The sequence below is a fragment of the Rhinopithecus roxellana genome, chromosome 18, assembly GCF_007565055.1.
Source record: "Rhinopithecus roxellana isolate Shanxi Qingling chromosome 18, ASM756505v1, whole genome shotgun sequence".
In the NCBI taxonomy this organism is placed as follows: domain Eukaryota; kingdom Metazoa; phylum Chordata; class Mammalia; order Primates; family Cercopithecidae; genus Rhinopithecus; species Rhinopithecus roxellana.
In genome coordinates, this window is record NC_044566.1 from 11293482 (window position 1) to 11315137 (window position 21656).

General features: G+C 36.4%; 2 protein-coding genes across 20 annotated transcripts in view; one reads left to right on the plus strand and one right to left on the minus strand.

Annotated features, from left to right (window-relative positions):
* The window catches only part of FGF14 (fibroblast growth factor 14), a 703097-nt gene extending 681852 nt beyond the window's left edge, over window positions 1-21245 (plus strand). For 13 of the 18 annotated variants that reach the window (XM_030922304.1, XM_030922303.1, XM_030922298.1 and 10 more), the window contains 2 exons: window positions 5700-5898; window positions 9196-12297. In XM_030922304.1, coding sequence (XP_030778164.1) covers window positions 5700-5898; window positions 9196-9332 — 336 coding nt within the window. In that variant the 3' untranslated portion in view covers window positions 9333-12297. Of the gene's footprint in view, window positions 1-5699; window positions 5899-9195 lie in introns of all 18 variants that reach the window. The other 5 variants (XM_030922295.1, XM_030922292.1, XM_030922302.1 and 2 more) reach the window with 1 other exon arrangement.
* Window positions 13743-21656, minus strand: part of ITGBL1 (integrin subunit beta like 1) — a 257157-nt gene continuing 249243 nt past the window's right edge. The window contains exons 10-12 of one of the 2 annotated variants that reach the window (XM_010354451.2): window positions 17502-17615; window positions 16403-16510; window positions 13743-15371 (exon numbers count right to left, since the gene is read on the minus strand). In XM_010354451.2, coding sequence (XP_010352753.1) covers window positions 16419-16510; window positions 17502-17615 — 206 coding nt within the window. In that variant the 3' untranslated portion in view covers window positions 13743-15371; window positions 16403-16418. Of the gene's footprint in view, window positions 15372-15621; window positions 16511-17501; window positions 17616-21656 lie in introns of those variants that run through there. The other variant, XM_010354450.2, reaches the window with a different exon arrangement.

Consider the following 21656-nt stretch of genomic DNA (forward strand, 5'->3'; position numbering starts at 1 on the left):
AGAACCCCAGGTCAGAGAACACGAGGCTTGCCACCATCTTGGGAGCTCTGGGAGCAAGGACTCCCCCAGTAACACTATTTGCTACTATGTGTCGAATATCGTTTCTCTATTTCCTCTTTTTAAGTTATTTTGGAATTGCCTCGTAATCTAAAAAATGTTGTGAATGTGTTCAGAATGCCTCTTTTATAGTTTTCCCTTAAATGGTGGTGGTGGACAAACTTGAAGACATTAACAAAAACATCATTTTCATTTAGTCTTAGATAACACCAAGATGACACAGTAAGTGGAGTTGGTGGGCTAATTCCTAATGGAAGCCCAGGCACATAACAGAACGTAAAGGCTTTTCCAAGAATGAATCACTGGTGAAACTTCTCCTTAGGTTGTATATGTTTGCGTGTGTGAAAATATGTACAATCCAAGTTTAACTTGGGAATGCTTAGCTCCTTAGGAATTTGCTGTTGGGTTAATAACTCTTCCCTCAATTACCTAGGTTGGAAAGTCCTCAAATTTTACCTTAGATCAGGATTGGCAAACTTTTGGCAAAGGACCATATAGTAAACATTTTAGGTTTTGTGAGCCATAAAGATCTTTCTCGGCCACTCAGCTCTGAAATTTGTAGTGTAAATGCAGACACAGACAATATATAAACAAAGGAAAGTGCCTGTTTTCCAATGAAACCTTATTTACAAAAACAGGTGAAAATTGCGTTTGGCCTGAGAGCCAGTTTGCTGGACCACTGGATTAGATTCTCAAGGTCACTTTCAATTCTGAGGTTATGGTTTTGCCAGATTATCAGTTATTCATTCCTCATGAGTTATGGAAGGAGAGCTCCTTTCATCCTGAAACCAGAAGTCTCTCTTTGTACATGCAAATGGCCCATCAGGGTATTTTCCTAAACAAAGGCATTTCCCTCAGAAGAGGAATTCTGCTGCTACTGTTAAGATAATAAGTACACCACAGATGGTGCTTTCATTTCAAAAACAACCACAACATAAAAAAGATATAGCATTTCTGTTTAATTATTGCATTTCTCTATCCTATGACTTGATGATTTAGTTTGGCAGTGGTGCAAATTAATATTCAAGCTTCTGCCGGAACTCATCTGTTGTTGATTTTGTTGTTGTGGTGGTGGTGATGGTTCTAAACATAGGCAGGAGGCAAGGTGAGAAAAAGATACATCAAACTTCTTATCGATCTCGTTTTGGCAGATTCAAAGAGTTTATATTTAACCCTAAATTTAAATAAGCATTCTCATATTATCACTGCCAGTTTTAGAGTGTTTCACTGGCACAATAGTTGTATTATCCAACTGTATAGGAACTATCAATTAGACGAGGACGGCTTTGAGAAGGAAAGTAGGGCTCCTCTTTCTTTGGTTCTTGCTGCTTTGCATTGGGGTCTCATATTGAAGGCTCACAGGCTTCCCCGTGGCCCCTTGACCCACTCAATGTTGAAAAACAAAAACTAAGAAATAGTTGCCAATGTTAAAAGGAGATTATATGTAGAAACTTACATTTCTCACTTCCTTTGAAAAATCAGATCTTCTAAAGATCTAAGGTTTTTATTTTCACAGGAGAACAATGTGAGGGAGAGCTGGTTTTTGAAAAAATCATTGCTTCTACCACTGTCTTCATCTCCTCACCACAGCGCCTGAGTCAGAGGCCATTTGTCCTCATTACGGTGCCATGATCATGCCAGCTTGCCTCACTCCTGTATCTGCCTGGTCATTCAAGGCATTTGAGTTTGTGGCCCGTGCTGTGCACATTATCCCTGGAGATTACAATTACAATTATTTCCATCAATTACAATTATTTCCACCTATTGGACTTGAAGTAGTTCTGCCTATTGGACATTTTCATTGCAATCTGTCTTCCTAAAGCATACTGCAGGATGGAAGCACAAAGTGTGACTGTGCAATTACTCTCAAGAGCATTTTTGTTTATGTTGGTCAGTGTCACTTTTTTAGGTCCCTTATAAGGAAGTACCTTTGAAAAGTTCATGCCAAGAAACTTTTCATTTTCAAAAAGGAAAATATTTTCTTTCTTGAATAATTTTTATAACATATAGTCTTTCTCTTTTTGTCCTGGCTACCAGAAAGTTCAGAAGTCAGTGTGTCATAATCCTGGTAATATTTCTCCCCTTTGTGTGTTCTGGTTCTCTATAATATTAATACTAACTATTAACGTGAACACACACATACTCAGGTTCATCTTGTGAGAGATTAGGGTTGAAAACATCAGTACAGACATATTCTTAACTTTTCGAAATCATCCTCCACACTGCCAACAGATTTGTATTTATAAAATACGAATCAGGCCATATTATTATTCCCTTACATATTCAGGAATTCAACATGTCTTCCTCTCACTTATAAGAGATCTAATTTGTTTATTAGAGTGTCCAAGACCCCTTATTACATTTCTCAAACCTATCTTCCCATCCACAGCATTCTCCAATTCTGTCCCACAAAGCCTGTATCTCAGTGATGAACTACTTACAGTTCTCCAAATGTACCAGGCCATTTCCCATCTCTTGCCTTTTGCAATACCATTTACTCCCCATATAATCACTCTAGTATTTTATAGATAAGTCACTCATAACAAATATTATATTGTTCTGTCATTTTTCCTTGAAATGTACGACTACTCTTATTTATCTTGGTATATTTCGTGCTGAATCCAATATTTTGTGTAAAACCATTTTCATTGACTAATTGTGTAGCTGACTTTTGATTTGGTGAGATTTTCACAGAATTGAAGTAACTAATCAGGATATATTTTTGACTATAAATAGTGAGAAACTTTTAAAGAATAATTATTGAGGGCTTACTGTATACCGAGTTCTCTTCTAAATGTGTAATATGTATTTATTCATTCAATCATCCTAACTACCTTATTGCCCTATGATTTTTGTCCTCATTTTAGAGATGAGGAAACTGAAGCCCAGAGAGAGTGAGTAATTTCCCCAAGAACACACAGCTAGTAAGGAGTGGGGTCAGGGTTGAATCCTACGGTCTGCCTCCACAGGCGATGTTTATCTGCTCCATTGCTTCCCATTTACATGTTGAAAGTATATCACTGATGACACCAAATAGCAACTAACCTCAACTTCCATTGGTTCTATTGGTTCTACAGGAAATGCTGGGGTTATTTGAGACTTCAATATTGGAGGAACAGATTAACTTCTCAAAAAGTCTTGAGAAAATGTACTAGACAATAACATCGTTGAATGTAACATGTGCGTGTGTGTGCATTAATTATTTAGCCACAAACAAGAAGGCTGAAAATATACCAGTCTCCACTATCACAAGCAACTGAAGGCAGTAGTTCTCACTTGTGGAAGACAGAAAGAATCACCTATCTGTGAAGTCACAGGCACAGCTCACAGAAAGGTGTTGTGGAATTGACTTCCTTAGAGTCCTAGGATGCGAACATTTCATCTGAAAAGATGTAGTGTCAGAAGTCCTTAAGGCATCCACCGAGAATAAATTGCTTCCTCTACATCAAGCATCTTTTTCTCTTTCATATTCAACATAGTGGATTCAGAATGGAGACAATACATCCCCAAGTTGCTGATGGTGTTGCAAGCACCGTTCATCATGTTTTGGACATTAAGGCAGTGATGATCAGAAGGGAATCCTGTGGCCCTACGTTTCTGGTGTTTGTAGCAACAGGATGAGCATCAGTGAGCCAGGTTCTGGGCAGAGACACCTGAAGCCCAGGAGGCAGAGCCAGGTTCCTCTGACTTCCACTAAGTTACCCACTAGGTCGGCTCTTACCATCTCACTCATAGCTGATTTTAAGATAGGTTTTTAACTAGTAAACAATATGCTTAGATGCTCTGGCCTGTCTCAGTAAAAAGACAAGTGAAATGCCAAAGTCTAATCCTTTTGTTTTAGAAGGTGTAGTTTCAACCAATATATTTATTAGTCTCTTGGGGAGAAGCCAGATTTATAGCTTTCCATTTTGTTTTACTCACCATAAATGCATGAACATGTACTGTTTTACCAATCTTTTTTTTCTGGCGCATGGCCTGGACATTGACTCAGTGAGACTCTCATTTATTAGTGAGAAAACTAATAGGAGGATATTTGGAGGTGCAGAACTCAGTGGAAAGCCAGAGCATTTATTTGGATGGGGTCTTATTCTAATCTGAGGTAGCATCATCAAGAAGAAATAAAGATCTACATAAATTGCTCCAGGAGAGGGCTAAATCTGTCATTTGGCTATTGCAATTTCATCAAATTAATCATTGTAACTGTCATCTTTGTCTTTGTCTTGAAAAGCATCTGCCACTAACAAAGCCTGTTCCCCTTGTAAAACTATTAGCTCTCAGTGAATTAAAGTTATGTAGCACACTGAATAAATTGTCTCCTGCATGAGACAGCATTTGATAATTCACACTTTCATGGGAAACATTGAAAGGAAATTTCTACATGACATTAGGTCATGTTCCTAATTACAGTTAGTATAAAGTCAAGCCGTTAAAGTTTTAGTTTTTAGCCCCTAAGGAATATTTTTCAGAATGGGTATACGACATTTTTAGAAGAAAAACAAAAGTTATTATTTTCTGCAATAATAAAATCTATTAAAGAAAAACGAAAACTTTGTGTATATTTTTTAGTCCAGTGGCATTTTTAAAAAGATCAAGGACAGTAAGGATCTATTTTCCATCTATATTTATATACATATAGAATAGCACAGTGTTAGACCTATTTAAAACTAGCTAAGTGTCTTTCATGGTCTATAACCAGACAGGTTGAATTTCAAATTTACTTTTAATAGAGGAGTATCAAAAACGCATATGTAGATTGTACCCTTATCACTTTTTTATTAATGTTGCATGGGATTATATTCATTATTATTCATCCCAAAGTAAGAAGTATATAAAAATCAGCTATGAATATTTCTGACATTGATAATAGTTGTAAAGTAGCAAGCTTTGTGCTGCTCATCAATTAATGTAGTCCATGGCATTGAGCATAGTAGTATTTAACAAACTGCTTTCCGAAAATGCTGGGTGGTTTTTCAGTTGGAGCAGCTTTTGATGTTTATCTTCAAGAGTTCAAGGTTTGGAGCCCCATTGAATTATTTTCAGCTCCTGTCACTATGACCAGCTAACATGACACCTGACCTCATCTGGCTGTACAACAATAGCTCTAGTGGCTGGCAAGTAAGCCAGCTGATTGTCATGGTTTTAGTTTGAGGTTTCAGTTTGTTCCTTTGGAAGTAAAATGTATCACCCTATGATTTCAGTGATCCAAGGAACAACTGGCAACTGTTAAGAGTATTGTATCACTGTTCCTATGGAAACATGTAAAACAGATTATAAAACATCTGAAATGTGTATTTTATTTGGTTCACTTTATTGTGAATATCTGATGCTACTTTAATGATCCCTTTCTGATTATACTCTGGTTGAATTGTCTTCTGTTTAAGTTAAATCTTTAGTTTGCTCATGTATTCTGTTTTCTTATGATATACTTTTGCTTCTGTATATTCTCAATAGTAGCAGATTCTTCTCAATTTATTGTATATTTTAAAAATATATAGACAATTATTGTGGCAGGAAGGGGTATATCCGGTCCTCCATGCCAAGGGCCTCTTTCACCATGCTGGGAAACGTTCTAGAGAATGAATAGAATGTATAGTGAAGATCAAGTTCCTTCCTCTAACCTTTGTTTCCTTTTCTCCCCACAGGAACTTTTTACCCCTGAATGCAAGTTTAAAGAATCTGTTTTTGAAAATTATTATGTAATCTACTCATCCATGCTGTACAGACAACAGGAATCTGGTAGAGCCTGGTTTTTGGGATTAAATAAGGAAGGGCAAGCTATGAAAGGGAACAGAGTAAAGAAAACCAAACCAGCAGCTCATTTTCTACCCAAGCCATTGGAAGGTGAGTATTATGTATGCATTATTATTACACAGACTTATTACACATTTTATTTTTCAAATTCATAGGTCTACCAAGGCTATAAGAAACCCTCACAAATGCTGGAAATGTCATTTATTTTGGTCTGGGTGATGTTTGCACAGATGCCTACTTAAGTTATTCATTTAGAATTTGTGCCTCTTATATACTTTACCGTATTTGCATATGTATGTGTACCAGGAAAAATTTCTTCTCTGCCACCTCCAGTGTCTCAAATCCTCACTGCTACAGCCACTCTAACTCTTAGATAATTTAATTAATTAATTTAAAACAATTTTAAATATGTAATGATACAAACCTGTGATAAGTGTATTAGAAAAAGATAAGTATATTAGAAAAAAATAAGTTTTGAGTGTGGAATCAAAAGTATTTTCCATTTTGATATTATCTAGGTGAAAGTAATTACTTGTGAATTATTATAATTACAGAAAATTAAGAGATAATAGCTTGACTCTTAAAAAACTTGCTGATGTTACACATCTGCTTTCAAATTGCATAATTCTTCACTGTATACAGTTGTAGCATTACTTCTTTTACTAAAATAATTTATCCACATTCATTTGTGTACAGGAAGGGGTATATCTGGTCATCCATGCCAAATGAATGGAAACTTCACATTTACTTCAATCGGATACCTAAAGAGCAGGCTACAAAGTTTAATTAATCAACAACATCTGCACCTCTCTCATTAATGATTCTGCCAAAAGTGTCATTTACTTTTATCTATGTAACATTTGAGAATTACAAAAATACTTGATTTTAGGCTATTCACATGTGTTTTCTATTCAAGTACTTTTGTTTACTCTTTTGCAGAAGATCAGATCTACAATAACTCAGTAAATACTTTAAGCTAGCTTGGACAGCTCATTTTTCTTTTTGTGTTTTATTCCTACAGGAAAGACTTAGCCATCAAGAGAAAATGCATATTGTTTTCATAATGCATATTCTCTATATTGAAATAAAAAAATTTGAACAGTCAATTCTTCATCATCTGTGAGTGTATAATTAACTTTCAGTTTGCCTAAATTCAGAAAATCACTCTTGTTGGCTAATACTACTTTTATAATTTCAATGATGTTGACTTACTGTCACTCTTAATTTTATTTTCTGTAGAACAATTTATTGAAACCGAAACAGCCACCAGGGCCTATGTAGGAAAAGACAAATTATTCCAGAGTCTGTAATATGAGTGAATTATTCTCAGTATATAGTGGATCGTAAGGATGATTAGAATAGAAAGAAGTTAGAGGATTTCTCTGTACCTCCCAAAAAACACATCAATGATACACTTTCATTGTTTTAAATAAATTTTTATAACATTGGACTCACCAATATTTAAATGCAAATAAAAAATGTCAAAATAAGGCCGCAGACGCTCTAACAAGACCATGGTTTATTTGCCACCTTGCTTTATCTCTTTTCACTCATTTTATGTTCTGTCAACAGTGAAGAATTGACTAGATTTTTAGAACCTTACCTTTTAGCTGCATAAATGTAACAAAACCCAAAAGGGCTGTTATGTCATTTAACCGAGGTGGAATTTGGGAACCGGTTATTTTGCATATCCCATAGAAAATATCTGAGACAATAATGATGTAGTATAGAATGGTACTTGGTGTTTCACTCATGTGTTTACTTGTTATGTGTATATGAGTGTTGTGTGTGTATATATACATATATATATATATATGAGAAAGAGAGAAACAATAGTTTTCATGATTTCAAAAAATTAGCAGAAGTACTCTAAAAAGAGTTAAGGGGGTAGGTACTATAATGACAGAGGTTATCACGTTGTTTACTTGATAGAGGAAAATTAATTTCAAACTTTCAAAACCCATACCGAATATAAATTATGTTATTGGAAATGTTATTGGAAATTATGTTATTGGAATTAAGTATCTGGTTGATTATTGGTACTCTAGGGCATTCATATCTTTGATACAACTTCACTACATAGAAAATCAAGGTCAATGCTTCATGCTTTTTCTCCTAATTTAATTAGTAGTAGGAGTGAGGGATTGGAATGTGCTTTCAGAATATGCATTAGTTCCTTTTGCTACCTTAGCAAGTCATTTAATAGAAGCCTTATGTACATTTGCACTTTCAAGTATGTGTGCTGATGAAAACTCACGTGCCGCATTGATACTAATGGCCACATTCTACCCCCTTGAACGTAGAGAATGCATATGATAGTTCATCTTAACTAAACCTAAGAGCTCTTCGTAAAATACCTTCAACTTTCCAAAACCTGAAAAGCAGTTTGGGCAGCTCGAATGCACTTGTATTCCTGATGGCAGATGACTTTAATCCCTAGTTTTCCCCAAGCTTTAGTCACTCTTATATGTCCTTTCCCGGGACTTCCAAAAATCATTTTCTAAAAAGCCACATGAACTACTGTGATTGTGTCACCAGACGCTATTTAGATAATTCCTCAGAGTTTATTCAGGTAGTTTCAGTTGCTGTCTTGCCATTCTGTTTCTGCCCCTATATCATGTCAATTATTAGATTTTTAATAACATAGCAGAAAATGAGGAGTTGCCTTCGGCTGCCCAAGGGTCTCTTTCCATGATTGTAGGAAATGAACATTGAAATAATAATCTCCTGAAGGCTCTGGCTTATGGGAAGAGAGTTACTTGTTATTATTTTGTGTAGCTTTGAAGTTGACACTAGTATGACTATGTTGCTTTTGAACCACATGAGAGAAAGTAATTTAATGTTCTAGGATGTAAATACCGCAGCTTGCAAAGATTGATTGAAATGAATGAGAAGTTCAGGTGTTGACATTAGTGTGCAGTGGAAGGGAAGTCTGAGTTTTCTTTTTTGAGAATTAAGTTAAATGCCTGTCATTTTCCTATAGAGAGAGAGAGAGAGAGAGAGAGAGAGAGAGACAGAGACAGAGAGAGAGAGAGAGAGAGAGAGAGAGAGAGAGAGAGTGTGTGTGTGTGTGTGTGTGTGTTTGTTTTACATCATGGACCCACAAAGAGGCCATAGCTCCCATTTAAACCTTTTGTCCTAGACAGAAATCCATGCACACTCATGTCCATGTTTTAGGTATACAGACCAGAGAATGTGACGGGAGTAATGTCCTCTGCGGGCTGGAAATGATTGCTTTACCACAGGAATTCCTTCTCAATGGAATTGCTTTACTTCAGGGAAAACAGAGATGGGCAAACTGTAGTGGTCTGTGCATGTATGGATGGACCATTCTCACAACTAACCAAGCAATGTTTGCTTTTCCTCCTCCTTTCTTCCCATCACTAGTTGCCATGTACCGAGAACCATCTTTGCATGATGTTGGGGAAACGGTCCCGAAGCCTGGGGTGACGCCAAGTAAAAGCACAAGTGCGTCTGCAATAATGAATGGAGGCAAACCAGTCAACAAGAGTAAGACAACATAGCCAGATCCTCACAGGTGTTGTGACTTATTCGTCCTGAGCACAGTTGAGTGATTTATCCTCACCAGACATTCCTGCTCTGTGGCTGAAGAGCAGCAGGAAGTAAGCTAATGCTTACTCTTTGCTGTCTCCGAACTTCTCTGTTGCAAGTGGATAAATCTCAACCTGTTGCACCCCCCACAACAAGAAGACACCTGGATAACCAGCTAAACTCAGACCATGGAATGCCCTACCAGATATGGAATGCCTTTTTAATATCTTTTCTGTGACTGTGACACTTCATGTGAATGACATACTTCACAAGTACACTCGATACCTTGCCTGCTGACAGCTACCCATAATCCTTTTTGAGTCCTGTTTCAGCGAAATCTATGTGTTTAAGTTCAATTTTGTAGCACACAAATAATATTGAGTAATTTCTAGTTAGACGCTGTAAACCTGTGCTATTATGGATTTCTCTTCTTCCCATTTTTACAGGGCTGCTCGCTCCACTGTCTGTGACCTTTTGCAGGGATTTTGTTCCTCTAAATCTTAAATGTTGCCGTTGGCTTAGGTCGGAGAGCAATCAGGGAATCGGGAAGCCTTCTAAACCTATTATTACAAATTGCATCTATAAAGATTAAGATTGTTGTCTCTGGCTCACACTATGGATTAAACACACATATACGCTCTGTTCAGTAGCAGATACTGTGCTCCCAAGGTCGGCATTGCCTGGGCGGGAAAATGGCTCAAACACAATCCAGGGAAGCTCTCTATGATATGTGTTTGACATCCCCCTCTAGTTTCTTTGTGTGTGTGTGTTTTATACATATCACAAGCTTACTGGTAATGGTAACATTTGCCTTGCCCAGCGAGCAAGACCCACTGGTTTTTGAGAAAGTGGGTCCAAAGATTTCTGTAGGCCTTGTAGGCCTGATTAAGGTTCATTTTTCATCTATTAATTCTCATTATTTGGAAAAAAAAGGAAAACCAATAATTACAACCTACAAGAATTGCGCTACCTAAATCCATTTCAGATATACTCCGTCCTGTTTTTAATGAACCAAACTTAGCGCCATCCCCGTTTCTGGCTGCATTCCCCTCATACCCAGCAGAGCATGGGCAAGACGGCTGTTGTGGTCTTTCCTGCAGCAGCAATGCAAACGTTAGTTATAAATTAGACTTTACTATTTTTGGTGTTTAATGACAAGTTTTTAAACTGGACATATTAGGAAAAATATTTTTTTTAGCTCAGCATGCTGAGTCCGGTACTGTGTATTTCACCAGTACATGCCTCTAACTCAGCATTTGGGACTCCTGTTGCCCAGTGGCTGCGTTAGAGGTGCCTTGCCATGATCTCAGAATACAGTCTGTTGAATTATCCTAGATGAAAATAAAGGCAAACCAACACATTCATCCATCAGGATTTTGGTCCATTCCATTTATTTCCTTTTGTTTTATTTAGCAATCTTAATTTCCTTTTTAATTTAATACTGTTTAAACTCTGAGCTTAGGGAAGACAACTACCAAGAAAGGCCAGGAACAGTTGACTACACAGTGAAGATTCCATGCAAAATGTTCAATACTGGATCTAAAGGGGTTCATACTAAACTGTTTGGGAATATATTTGTTAACTCTGTGTACACCTAATAAAATTCAATGTTTTCTTCTCAGAAGAGTTCATTGAGACCAAACTGAACCTCATTTATTGAAAATTATATGTGGGATCAATGTACTGGCCTCTTGTTATTCTTTCTATGTGGGAGGATGACCCAGTCATCATTTTCCCCATCTGCACTGTATTTATTGGGAAATTATTTTGTCACTGCTTTCATAAATCTTCATGACAGCCCTTGCCCAGCATTAAAAAATTCTGGCCTGCTTAGCTGATTAAAGGTTTAGTATAAATTTAACTGTTTATGCTTATTTCATTTTCATATTGGATTCTACTTGAATAAATAAAAAGTTAGCAGAATGTTTGAGTAGATTTATTGTCAATGATGCTAAATTACAAATATAACAAAATGATTCCTTTGGTCATTTTTGATTTGGTGTTATGTCATTTTGAAGTCTACTGTTTTTTAACAGGATCAGTTAAAATAACTTCCATTAACCAATTATTTTCAGAAAACATATATCCCATAATATGTGGCCAACTATGAGTAATTAACTTGTAATCCAATCAAATGGGCTTATAGACACTACTTACAGCAACACATCACACACTCTCACACACACACACACACAGCGCAAACAGTCCCAGCTGTTTGTTACTGATAATCAGCCCTACTTGCTGGTTTCTTTGTCCCCTGCAAGTCTGTTTATTGGTTTAAATTAAGATTTATTTTTGTAAATGACTGAGATTTATGTAAATGTGTATCTCTGTGGTGTTTTATATATGGGGTGTCTATAAGGGCATTTATCCCTATGAAGGATGTCAAATACTTTCTTCTAATATATGTTTAGACATATTGCAGAGGGGTCCTTGTTATTTGTAATTGAGTTAGGTCATTTACTTTGTGTCTGGTCTCACCTGTTGCATGGGAAGAGGACAGCACTGATGAGCTGCATGTAGTAGGTACCTGTGTATCAAGAACTGTTGGTATGTATTGCTAATCTGCATACAAAGAGTTTGTCTGCATTGTACAGTTTCTGTGTTTAATATCATTTGTTGTATTCACAAATACAACATATTGAATAAAATATTTATATGAAGGCATATTCAAAAACATCAAACAACTTTATGTAACAAAATGGCATTGCATCACCCACCAGTATAGAGAAATGTCATGTAAATAAGTTGGTAAACTCAATTTCCCCCTTTACCATGCCAAAGAAAATTTTAGCTCTTTGATGATACCTCTCTTGCTATTTGTTTGGGATAAGACTTCGCCATATTTTCCCCTCAGAAATTAAGTTTGCTGTTATTAAGTAAGTAAGTGCAATCTGTCACTACTGATGTTCCGTATAGTAAATCTGATGGAATTCATTTGTATTTAAAGACCGTGTGTTTTGTACCTCCATGTGCATATGTCCATTGTATCAAGTCTCTATAATACTCCATTCCTTCTGCATGCATATCCAGTGTGGGAGGGTTATTTCTACTGATTTGTGATAGTAGCTGATTGTTTTGCCAGTCCCTCAACAATGCTTGGAAATGTCAATTGTTTTGATATTTCAAGTGACAACATTTTTGTTTTCTAATATAAGATTGCTTTTTAAAACATTTTGCTACCACTTTACTTGGAAAAATTAGAGAAGACATGCAAATTCTCCACTCTATGTAAAGAGCAAAATGGAACTGAGCATTATTTCATTACAAATCCTGAAGAATTTGGAGATTCCTGCTCTAAATGTTTGCTTGTCCCGAATGTTTTTGGGTAGGAGTGGCTTAAAGAGATACACAGTGGGTCCAAAGGACTCCTGCTCCAGTTCTTCTAATAGTTTGCCTCTTGGGGAGCAAGCAGAGATTCTTTATCATACCTAGCCACTTGCTTAATGCTTTAAGCACTAAAAGTTATTTTTATCAGGATGAACAATATCAGATTTGGTTGTCTTTAAAAGCAAAAACCAAAAACTTCTTATTCTTTAAGTTAGATATGTATCACTTCATTTAAAATTATCCCCCTAATATTATATAGATCATTAACATTTGATACATAATCAAGAAGAGACCACATTGACTAACATCCAGTTGAGAAGAAGATGAAAAAATAATTGAAATTTTTGTTCCATTTTAACTCAGAACAAGGCTATACCAAGGGAAAGCGATTGGGCTAAATCCTCAATTTTTTTTTTTTTCCAAAATGCAGGCATATCAAAATCCAGGATGTACACTGTCTTACTTTGAGGGAAATAGTAGTCATAGCTTAGGTTTCTTAGCCTACAATGTGACACATAGGGCCTTTGACTCTCTTGAATACGGAGTAGGGTTTCAAAGTGTTGACAGTTGAGTCTGCAAACTAAGCCTGAGTTATATTTTAGTTTTTTTTTTTCTTGGTTTTCACTAAGTCTAATTCCAATGTCTACTGGCAGAGATTGTATTTGCATTTGAAGTGCTGGAAGGCAGTACTTCCAAAGTGCTGTTGGAATCCAGATAAACTCAAGGAGCCCAGAAAGACAATGAGTATAAAGGCTCTCCCCTTATGACTTAGCACTTTAGTTGACTTTTTTGAAAAAGTCCTTGGGTGGAATACCTCAGTGATGATTTGCCAAGCGAGCAGGGTTAGTGCCAACACCTTCTCTAAACTTGTTGCATCTCTTCCAATTGACATTAATCCCACAGCAACTTCCTAAAAACAGGAAAAAGCCAATGAGATTTGCTTATTTTCTCTCACTCATTACAAGTTGTTCTTGCCCTGTTTGTTTTTAGGAGGGAGTTTCTATCGTAGAGTTGAAAAAGTACAAAATCATATTTAAGAAGGAAAGAATCTATGTCTTTACATGTAACTATTTTATTTTTTCCAATCTAAATTCAATCACTTCTTAATAGATATATTGGTGTTTGCATTGCTGACATCAAAACCACACATACACACACACACACACACACAAATAAACATAGGGGATAGAAATAAGTAAAAATAAAATAATTCTGTTTTCAAAGAAAAAGCATTCCTTAGAGTTTAGGTACCATGAAACTTACACTATAATACAGTTCCAGTACTATGGTTTCTAACTAAATGAACACTAGAACAGAGCTGACTATATTTTCATCTTTGTCCAAAATTTTAGATGAGTCACATTTTGAACTTTATGGTATGATAATTTCCCAATATCTAATTCTTTTTCTGAGAAAACAAATGCTGAGGACATTTTTGACACTCTTCTTACATGAGACTATGAAAAAGAGCAGCACTTTTGTTGTAGTTGTTAATAAAAAGGATAATAACATACAGAGGATTATAAGAAAAACAAGACACACCTGAGGTTTTCTGATGAGCCGTAGACAATCAGGGGCAGTTCCAGTGGCGCTGAGGCTGACAAAGTACTGCCCAGCCGCTAGCCAAATCCACCCTTAATTTGTTTTTGTACGGCCTGGGAGCTCAGAAGGAATTATTATTTTTTTACAGCTTTAAAGTATTAAACAGAAACCAACAAAGAAGAATATGAGGCAGGGATGTATGTGGTCCATAAAGTTTAACTTTCTGGTCCTTGACAGGAGGATAACCGCTGTGGTAGGGAAATCCAAAGGTCATTTGTATTACGATGGCTAGATAATGTAATGAATTCCAATGTCTGTGCATCAGCAAATACGTCATCAAAATTGCTACAAAACAATAATAATAGGTTGTTTGCAGCTTAAAATGTTTAGGTAGTGAAGAAGAATGAATATAACCTACATTATTTATTGACTACTTATATTTCCCTCATTTTACAAAAAAGATATATCAATTTACATAATAATAGAACTACAATATGGTTGCACTCCTTAATCTCAGGATAGAGATAACAATTTTATAAATCTATTACATTATGAGAACATTGTTAGGACTATAAAACTCAGCATCAGTTAAATGTTCTCTTAAAATAATTTTCAATATTAAATTTTTAAGTAACTCAGTGAATGCATATTTTCCTTATTTTTGGAAATTTGACTTATAAAGTTTAAGCCATGACTCTAGAATATTTACATCATTAAAATAAAATTTCCAAGTAAAAATTTTCATTTTAAAGTAATACGGAAATGATTTTGCTACATTATTCTAGGATTTTACAAAATAATTCACCTTTAGAAAAAAAGTGGTTTTTTTAGCTCTAAATAATTACAGGTTGCCTAAACTAATGTGTATAAGTAGATTTACCTGTAAATATGTAAGGGAAGTCCCAATTATTGTACACTTTCATAATTCAATGTGAATTTCATACAAAGCAAAGTTTCACCATAAAGAAAATAAACATTTTGTTCCTATCACTGAGTGAATATTTGTAATTTCTATTTAAACCATTTCTAGATTTTTTTTTTTTTTTGGTCCTTTGTGAGCTTCTGAGATTGGTGCCATTTTATCACAGTATTTCTCTTCTTGACTTCTTTGCATGACCCCAGGTTTCCAGTAAGGTATCCTTAGAAAAAAGAAAGTATTTTAAGGGAAATGGATGCATACTTCAGGCCCATTATATATGTAACTCAATATTGTCTTTTTAAAAGGCCACATTACCATGGAATAAATTTAAAAATCAGATTTCTTATACATATAACCCCTGCCCAGTTTTAAAAATGTGATGTCTTATTTCTAGAAACCTAAAATAGATCTCCCTAAATAACAATTCATTTTTAAATAAATTATCAGCAGGTAAATATATACTGACACAGTATAAACAACTTCTGTCACTATTTATTTAAAATGTTAAATTGTACATTTTTCATAATTTCTTTAAGAGAATCTTCTTTGATGAGTTTAAAGTGAGAGTAGACAAATGACTTAGTGGCTAAATGATTTAATGTCAAATGACTTAATGACCAGTTTTTGCCCTTGATCCAGCCCCAATCTGATATTCTACCTCCTGTGTGTTTGTCTTCATTGTCCCCATATTAAAATGTTGACTGATACGGAATTCTGGAAAAATCTGATCAATTGATTAATGTGAATATGCATGTTTTCCTTAGATTCTAATATGGTCTTTCTTGTGTAAGAATGTGGATTCCTAACAGCCATATAACTCAGTGTTTCTCAGTTTGGGCGCCACTGACATATGGGGCTGGCTAACTAACTCCTTGTTTGGGGGCTGTCCTGTGCACTGCAGGATGCTGAGCAGCATCCCTGGCCTCTACCCACCAAATGCCTACAACGTACTTCCCCACCCCACCCAGTGTGACAATCAAAATTGTCTGTAGATGTTGCCAAATGTCTTTTGGGTGGAAAAATTGCTCTCGTTAGGAACCACTTATGTTAATTATGGAAGAAACATTTTTTTTCTAGTGTTATTTGCATCTAAATTTGCATAACTCGTTTCTAATAGGTACTCGGATTTCCTTCGTAATTCAGAAATAGAAAAATATACAATGGTCTTTTTAACCTGTCCTAGTGGTGATTATACAGGGTTTCCTTTGCATTTATATGTTCTAATGGCCTAGAAAAAACAAGAATCCAGACCTCTCTCATGTAATTGTTAAGGATATTCTGAGCCAAGCCAGATTTCACATGCATTTCCATTCCATCCATCCCAGCATTCACAGTTTCCACAGCTACAGATTCCATTCCCTGCAATAAAATACACATGGGTATCATGATCATGATCAAAATGTGCCAAATTTAAACATGCTATCATAAATCACAAGTGTCCATAATGAAATCATTTCATTCATCCTTGGTAGATTTTCTTATTGCGCAATGATGTTATTATTACATTTTATTAAGCAGCTATGAGACATCTAATCTTTCAAACAATTAGTGGCATTTATTTGGTGCCACCCTTTACCGACCAGATAGTCAGCATCGTGTATCACTCCAACTAGGCTTTTAGGTGACAATTTTGTTTCCCTTAGAGAGCAAGTTATGTCTGACTTATAAATAAATACTGAAAAACATAAAGCTCTTTGACATAACATGAGGCAGGCCAAGTAATCAGCAAACAGAGTCTTATGTAGTAAGGATGGGCAGAAAGCAAGGGTCTAACTTAATGACACTCAGAGTCATCTTTTACCTTCAGCTAGAGCTGAGAAGGACATGTCTCTGTTTCCTCTGTAACTTGGCACAACAAATGAATTTATAATCAATTATGAGGGACTCAATAAATGAGGATAGCAGTGGCTATGACACGGCTGAGCTCTCTTTATACTTCTCCCCCATACACACATCCAGTTCCCTAAAAGCAACCAACACATCAACTAGTGGTACCCAGATTCTGTTTAAAAGAATATTCCATTCCCTACACCATGTTCAAAGTAAAATGTGCCAAGAAAATTCTTTTCTGTGTTCAATATATAACTAGATACATGTGAGTTTGTGTTGGGGAGGTTACTTTGTGGAAGTATTCCAAATAATCACAAAATTTAGCTTCATTCACTTGTATTCTTCTACGCCCAGGAATAACGTGAGGGTTTTTTCCCAAATGCCCACTTTGCCTTTGGTAGATATTCCATATTCACAGTTGGCCCTGTTGGTCCAGCCACCTAAAGCATTGCATGATGAGTGTCGCTTAGCTCTATAACAAACTGTGGCATAGAGCAATTAGAAAAGGTTAATACTGCACCTGTACAAATGAGACCATCATGTTTGTCGCAGTCTCTGTCATCACAGTCACAGAATTCCCCAGAAATATACCATTCTTCAGCAGAACAAATGCACTTCCCACAATGACAAGAACCTGAAATTACAAAGGCTATTACTCACCATCACCGTACAACTAAAGGTTTCCATCTCAAATACAATCTCGTTGACACACTGACAACAGGCTTCTAATAACCCATCATCCAAAGGTAAAAGTTTATTGAATGGCTGGTTTCTCAGAGGGGAGCTTTACTTACTGTAATTCATAAAGGTCACCCAGGAAAGCCTTCATTATGGATCTAGACAGTTGCAATTAGCCTTGAGCAAATGTCCCATGGCCCAGTCTGGTTGAAATGTCAATGAGAGCAGGATGGGGTTGATTCTTATAGATGGTCTTCCAAAAAAGTATTCAAAAATAGATTTTTTCCCCCTGAATTGAATCGTATTTTTAAAGTGCCTCTTCTTTAAAGGAATTGAATAGGGAATTGTATTAAATTAGGTTGCATTTCTAATGAAAACAACTACTAAAGTATTGTGCTTATAATTTTGGATTTTCGTTTACATGATTTTCTTGGAGTAGGAGCACACCTGCATATTGGGTGGCTAATTAAAGTGCTAAAAGTGCACACAATCACTCAGTATATTTGCCTCGTGAGACCGTATCCTCAGGACTGTCATAATCTAGGATGTCTCAAATTACTCCCAAAGTTCATCTTTTATGAGACTCTGGATTCAACTTTTTCCCTCCACCCATTTCTCCTCCTACCTAATTAAAACACTTCCTCTTTGGTTATTTAAAATATCTTTATTTACTGAGTAAAAACTTTTATTAAAGATATATTTAAAAAAAAAAGAAAATAAATGAGATGAAGGGTATCCAACATAGAAGTAAGTTCTCTCAGTTCAAACAGCTTTCCATGACAGGCTAAAAACCCTTCCATGGAAAAACTGCCTCAATGACAACAGGAAAGACTTTACAATGAAAAAGAAACAAATAAAAAGGACTTCCTTTCCTTCTATTTCCTTGGGTTGGTTGTTCTTTCCAAACCTGACTTCCCTTTACTAAAAGGTGGCTATCAGTAATTTTTTAAGTCAAAAGTCATGTTGAAAGATTGTGCAGTTGAAAAAAGTATTTTGACATATTTAACAAAACTGTAGAATTGGTAAGTTCAAAATACATTAAAAAGGGGCAAGAATCAATCATTAGTGCTTCTTTTAAAACAGTGATTAAAAATGAGTTAACAGCCTAGGTTATTAAAGTGATTATGGAAAAGGAGTTGTGGTCATCACAGATATCATCAAAGGATTCAGGTTCATGTGTCTCAACTACGTGATATTTCATATCAGCGAAACTGGTACATGCATTTTAGCTGCAAAACTCCCCAAAATCCAAATTAAATGTTTGCCATTTCTTGACACACTTCTCAAGGTAAGAGTGCAGTCAGAATTATTTGTATTGTGACAATTGTGTTTTCATTTATTTTTAACTTCTTCAGTAGCTATGGCATAATTCTATTTAGTCTTGACTTGTTTTCCTGAGGGTCCAGGTTGACTTGCATGCTCTTGAGCAAAATATACACATTTTCTCAGTTTTAATAACTGACTGACATCCCGGTGGTTTCTCAGGACCCGGGGAGGTGCTCCTCCCAGGTCAGTCTGCAAGGGATGCTGGTTCCCTTGTGATCTCATCAAGGTGAGGAATTTTCTGATTTTAGAGATTTCTTTATCCTAATTTTAAAGACTTTCTTTCACATTTCTAGGCATAAAAATGTGCAGCACTCTACTGCTTGTTTAACAAATGGATAGTGGTATATCTGCCAACAAAGACCACATGGAGTACTTCATTGACTATCAGAGTCGTTTCCTCAGAAGGCACCATACTTAGTGTTTTATTTCCATGAGTGGAGGAAGATTAATTATTTGAAATATTTGACTGTTTTTAGTTGTTTCTAAAGTAGTGTCTGATTTTATATGCCCATAATATTCATATATACACCCAGGATATCATTTTATATATGTCACAATTCATGAAAAGATCTTATATTTCATCTTCAAACTTCTCCTCTGGCCCTGGAACTATTCTAATCACTGCTCTTGCTTCTGGAATGCTTAGCTTCATGCCCTAGTAAAGCATTTTCAGAAAACTGGTAAGCTCAGCTAAAGTTAATATGGCATATATGGATAGAGCATTTGATGAGTGAATTCCAGTTCTGAAAGTCTACTAGTCGCTGAAATACTTAGAATAAAAAATGAGGATTGATTTTGTATGTGTCATGAAACAGCAGCTTTTCTAGGTCAGCATTTTCCCAGCTGTGTTATTCTTTCCTGTTTGTCAATGCTCAATGCATCTTAGAGGTAGGAAATTCTTCTACTGCTTGTGAAACTAGAACTAGATAGCATATAGTAATAACACAGTGTGAATACTCATTAGGACCTATTATAGCACTTTCCTTGTAGAACGCTGTAACTGTTTTCTTCCATAACAGGGGTCAAGTTGTGCCTCTCTTAAACGGGAAACACACAGGGAGAGGGTTCCATCAGACAGACGTAGACTGCATGACTATCAAGAGGGGAGAAATGGTTCAACTCAGCTGGCCAAGACCCACTCACACCCCTGAGACCCAGCCCAACCAGAGAACAGCTCGCTGATCTTGGCAGGACTTTTAGGGCGGATAGTTCAACACCACAGCACCACTAATCCATTCATTTTCTTTCTCAATATAAGGACTCTTAAGAATGTTCCCATCTCCCTTCTGTGCATTTTTGCTGGCTTCCATCCCTGGGGAATCAGTCACATTTTCTCATGTGTCTTCAGGGCATCTTAGGACATAGAAAGGGGAAAGAAATGAAATTTTACCTTCAAAGATGAGAATGGAAGAGAGAATAAAGGAAACTGCCCTGGACCTCACAGGCAGTAAACAAACAGTTAACTGAAGACTTCACTCTGATTCAATCCACTCTTCTTTTCAGTGATCTGCCTATCTGTGATGTATCTCCCGGCAAAAACTTTCATATATAGTAGTTTAAAAATAAGTTGTTTCTTCCTGCAGGTCTGACTGCACAGACATATTGAGCGAGGCAACTTGAACACCAGGCTGAGGCTGATTTTGTGAAGTATCTTTGACTCTTTCTCTTTCTGGGGATGTGGGACAGGTCACGGTGGGTGAGTGTGTATGCTGGACTTCTTTGGGTGATGTGGGACCCAAGAAGTATCACTGAGATTTTAAGGAGACAATTAATGACGTGTTTACAGCCACTGTCGCACAACAGCATCTGTAAGAAGATTGGATGTGATTACCTGGATCTAGCTTGAAGTAATCAAGGCAAAGATATAATTGTGTAGTCTGGGATCCAAATAAATAAATCCCCAAGTGAACAAAACGACCCACAATGGATTATATCATGTACTTTGCAAAGGTAGCTAAGCTTAGGGGAGACCCGGCACGGCACTAACCTCATCTCTCTTGGTTATTCACAAAAACTATTTGAGTCTAAGGGCAAGGTACCTTTGTCCGTTGCCCATTCCATTACTAATGCTGGACTTTCTTTTTCATTCAAGCCTGACAAAATGCTGCAACCTGACATCCCAGCAGGCAGTTTTCACTATTGTACTAACTACTCCATCTGTTATGAAGGTCACAACAATGTATCTTGTTTTAAATTTTTCTATGGAGTGATTTATTGTCTTGGCTATAAATTTGTAAAGAAATAAAATGCTATTTCTTCATCGTCTCCTGAGGTGATGGCTTTATTGACAGCTCATGGGAAGTGCACATTTCAGCCTTTTGGTGGGTACGGGCCACCAAGCGATGTGCCACGGTGATCCTGTGCCCACCGCTCAGATCTGTCCCATAATCAAATAAAGAAGGACTCTGAATATCTTTTGTGATGATCAGGGTGAGGGACTTCTTCCATTGACAAATTTGAGAAAAATTATAGAATATTTGGTCAAGTCCATGAGATTGATCAAGAAATACATGGCCCCAGTCAAAAAATCAGAAACAGATTTTTCTTTTCCATCACCACGTTAAAGCCCCTTAGTCTATTTCATGCGTTACTTTTCCTGTGGTTCTCAGGGTGGGTTGTGGGGTGGTGGTCCTCACTGAAACCAGGAGTAACTGTGGCATCCCCATTATCC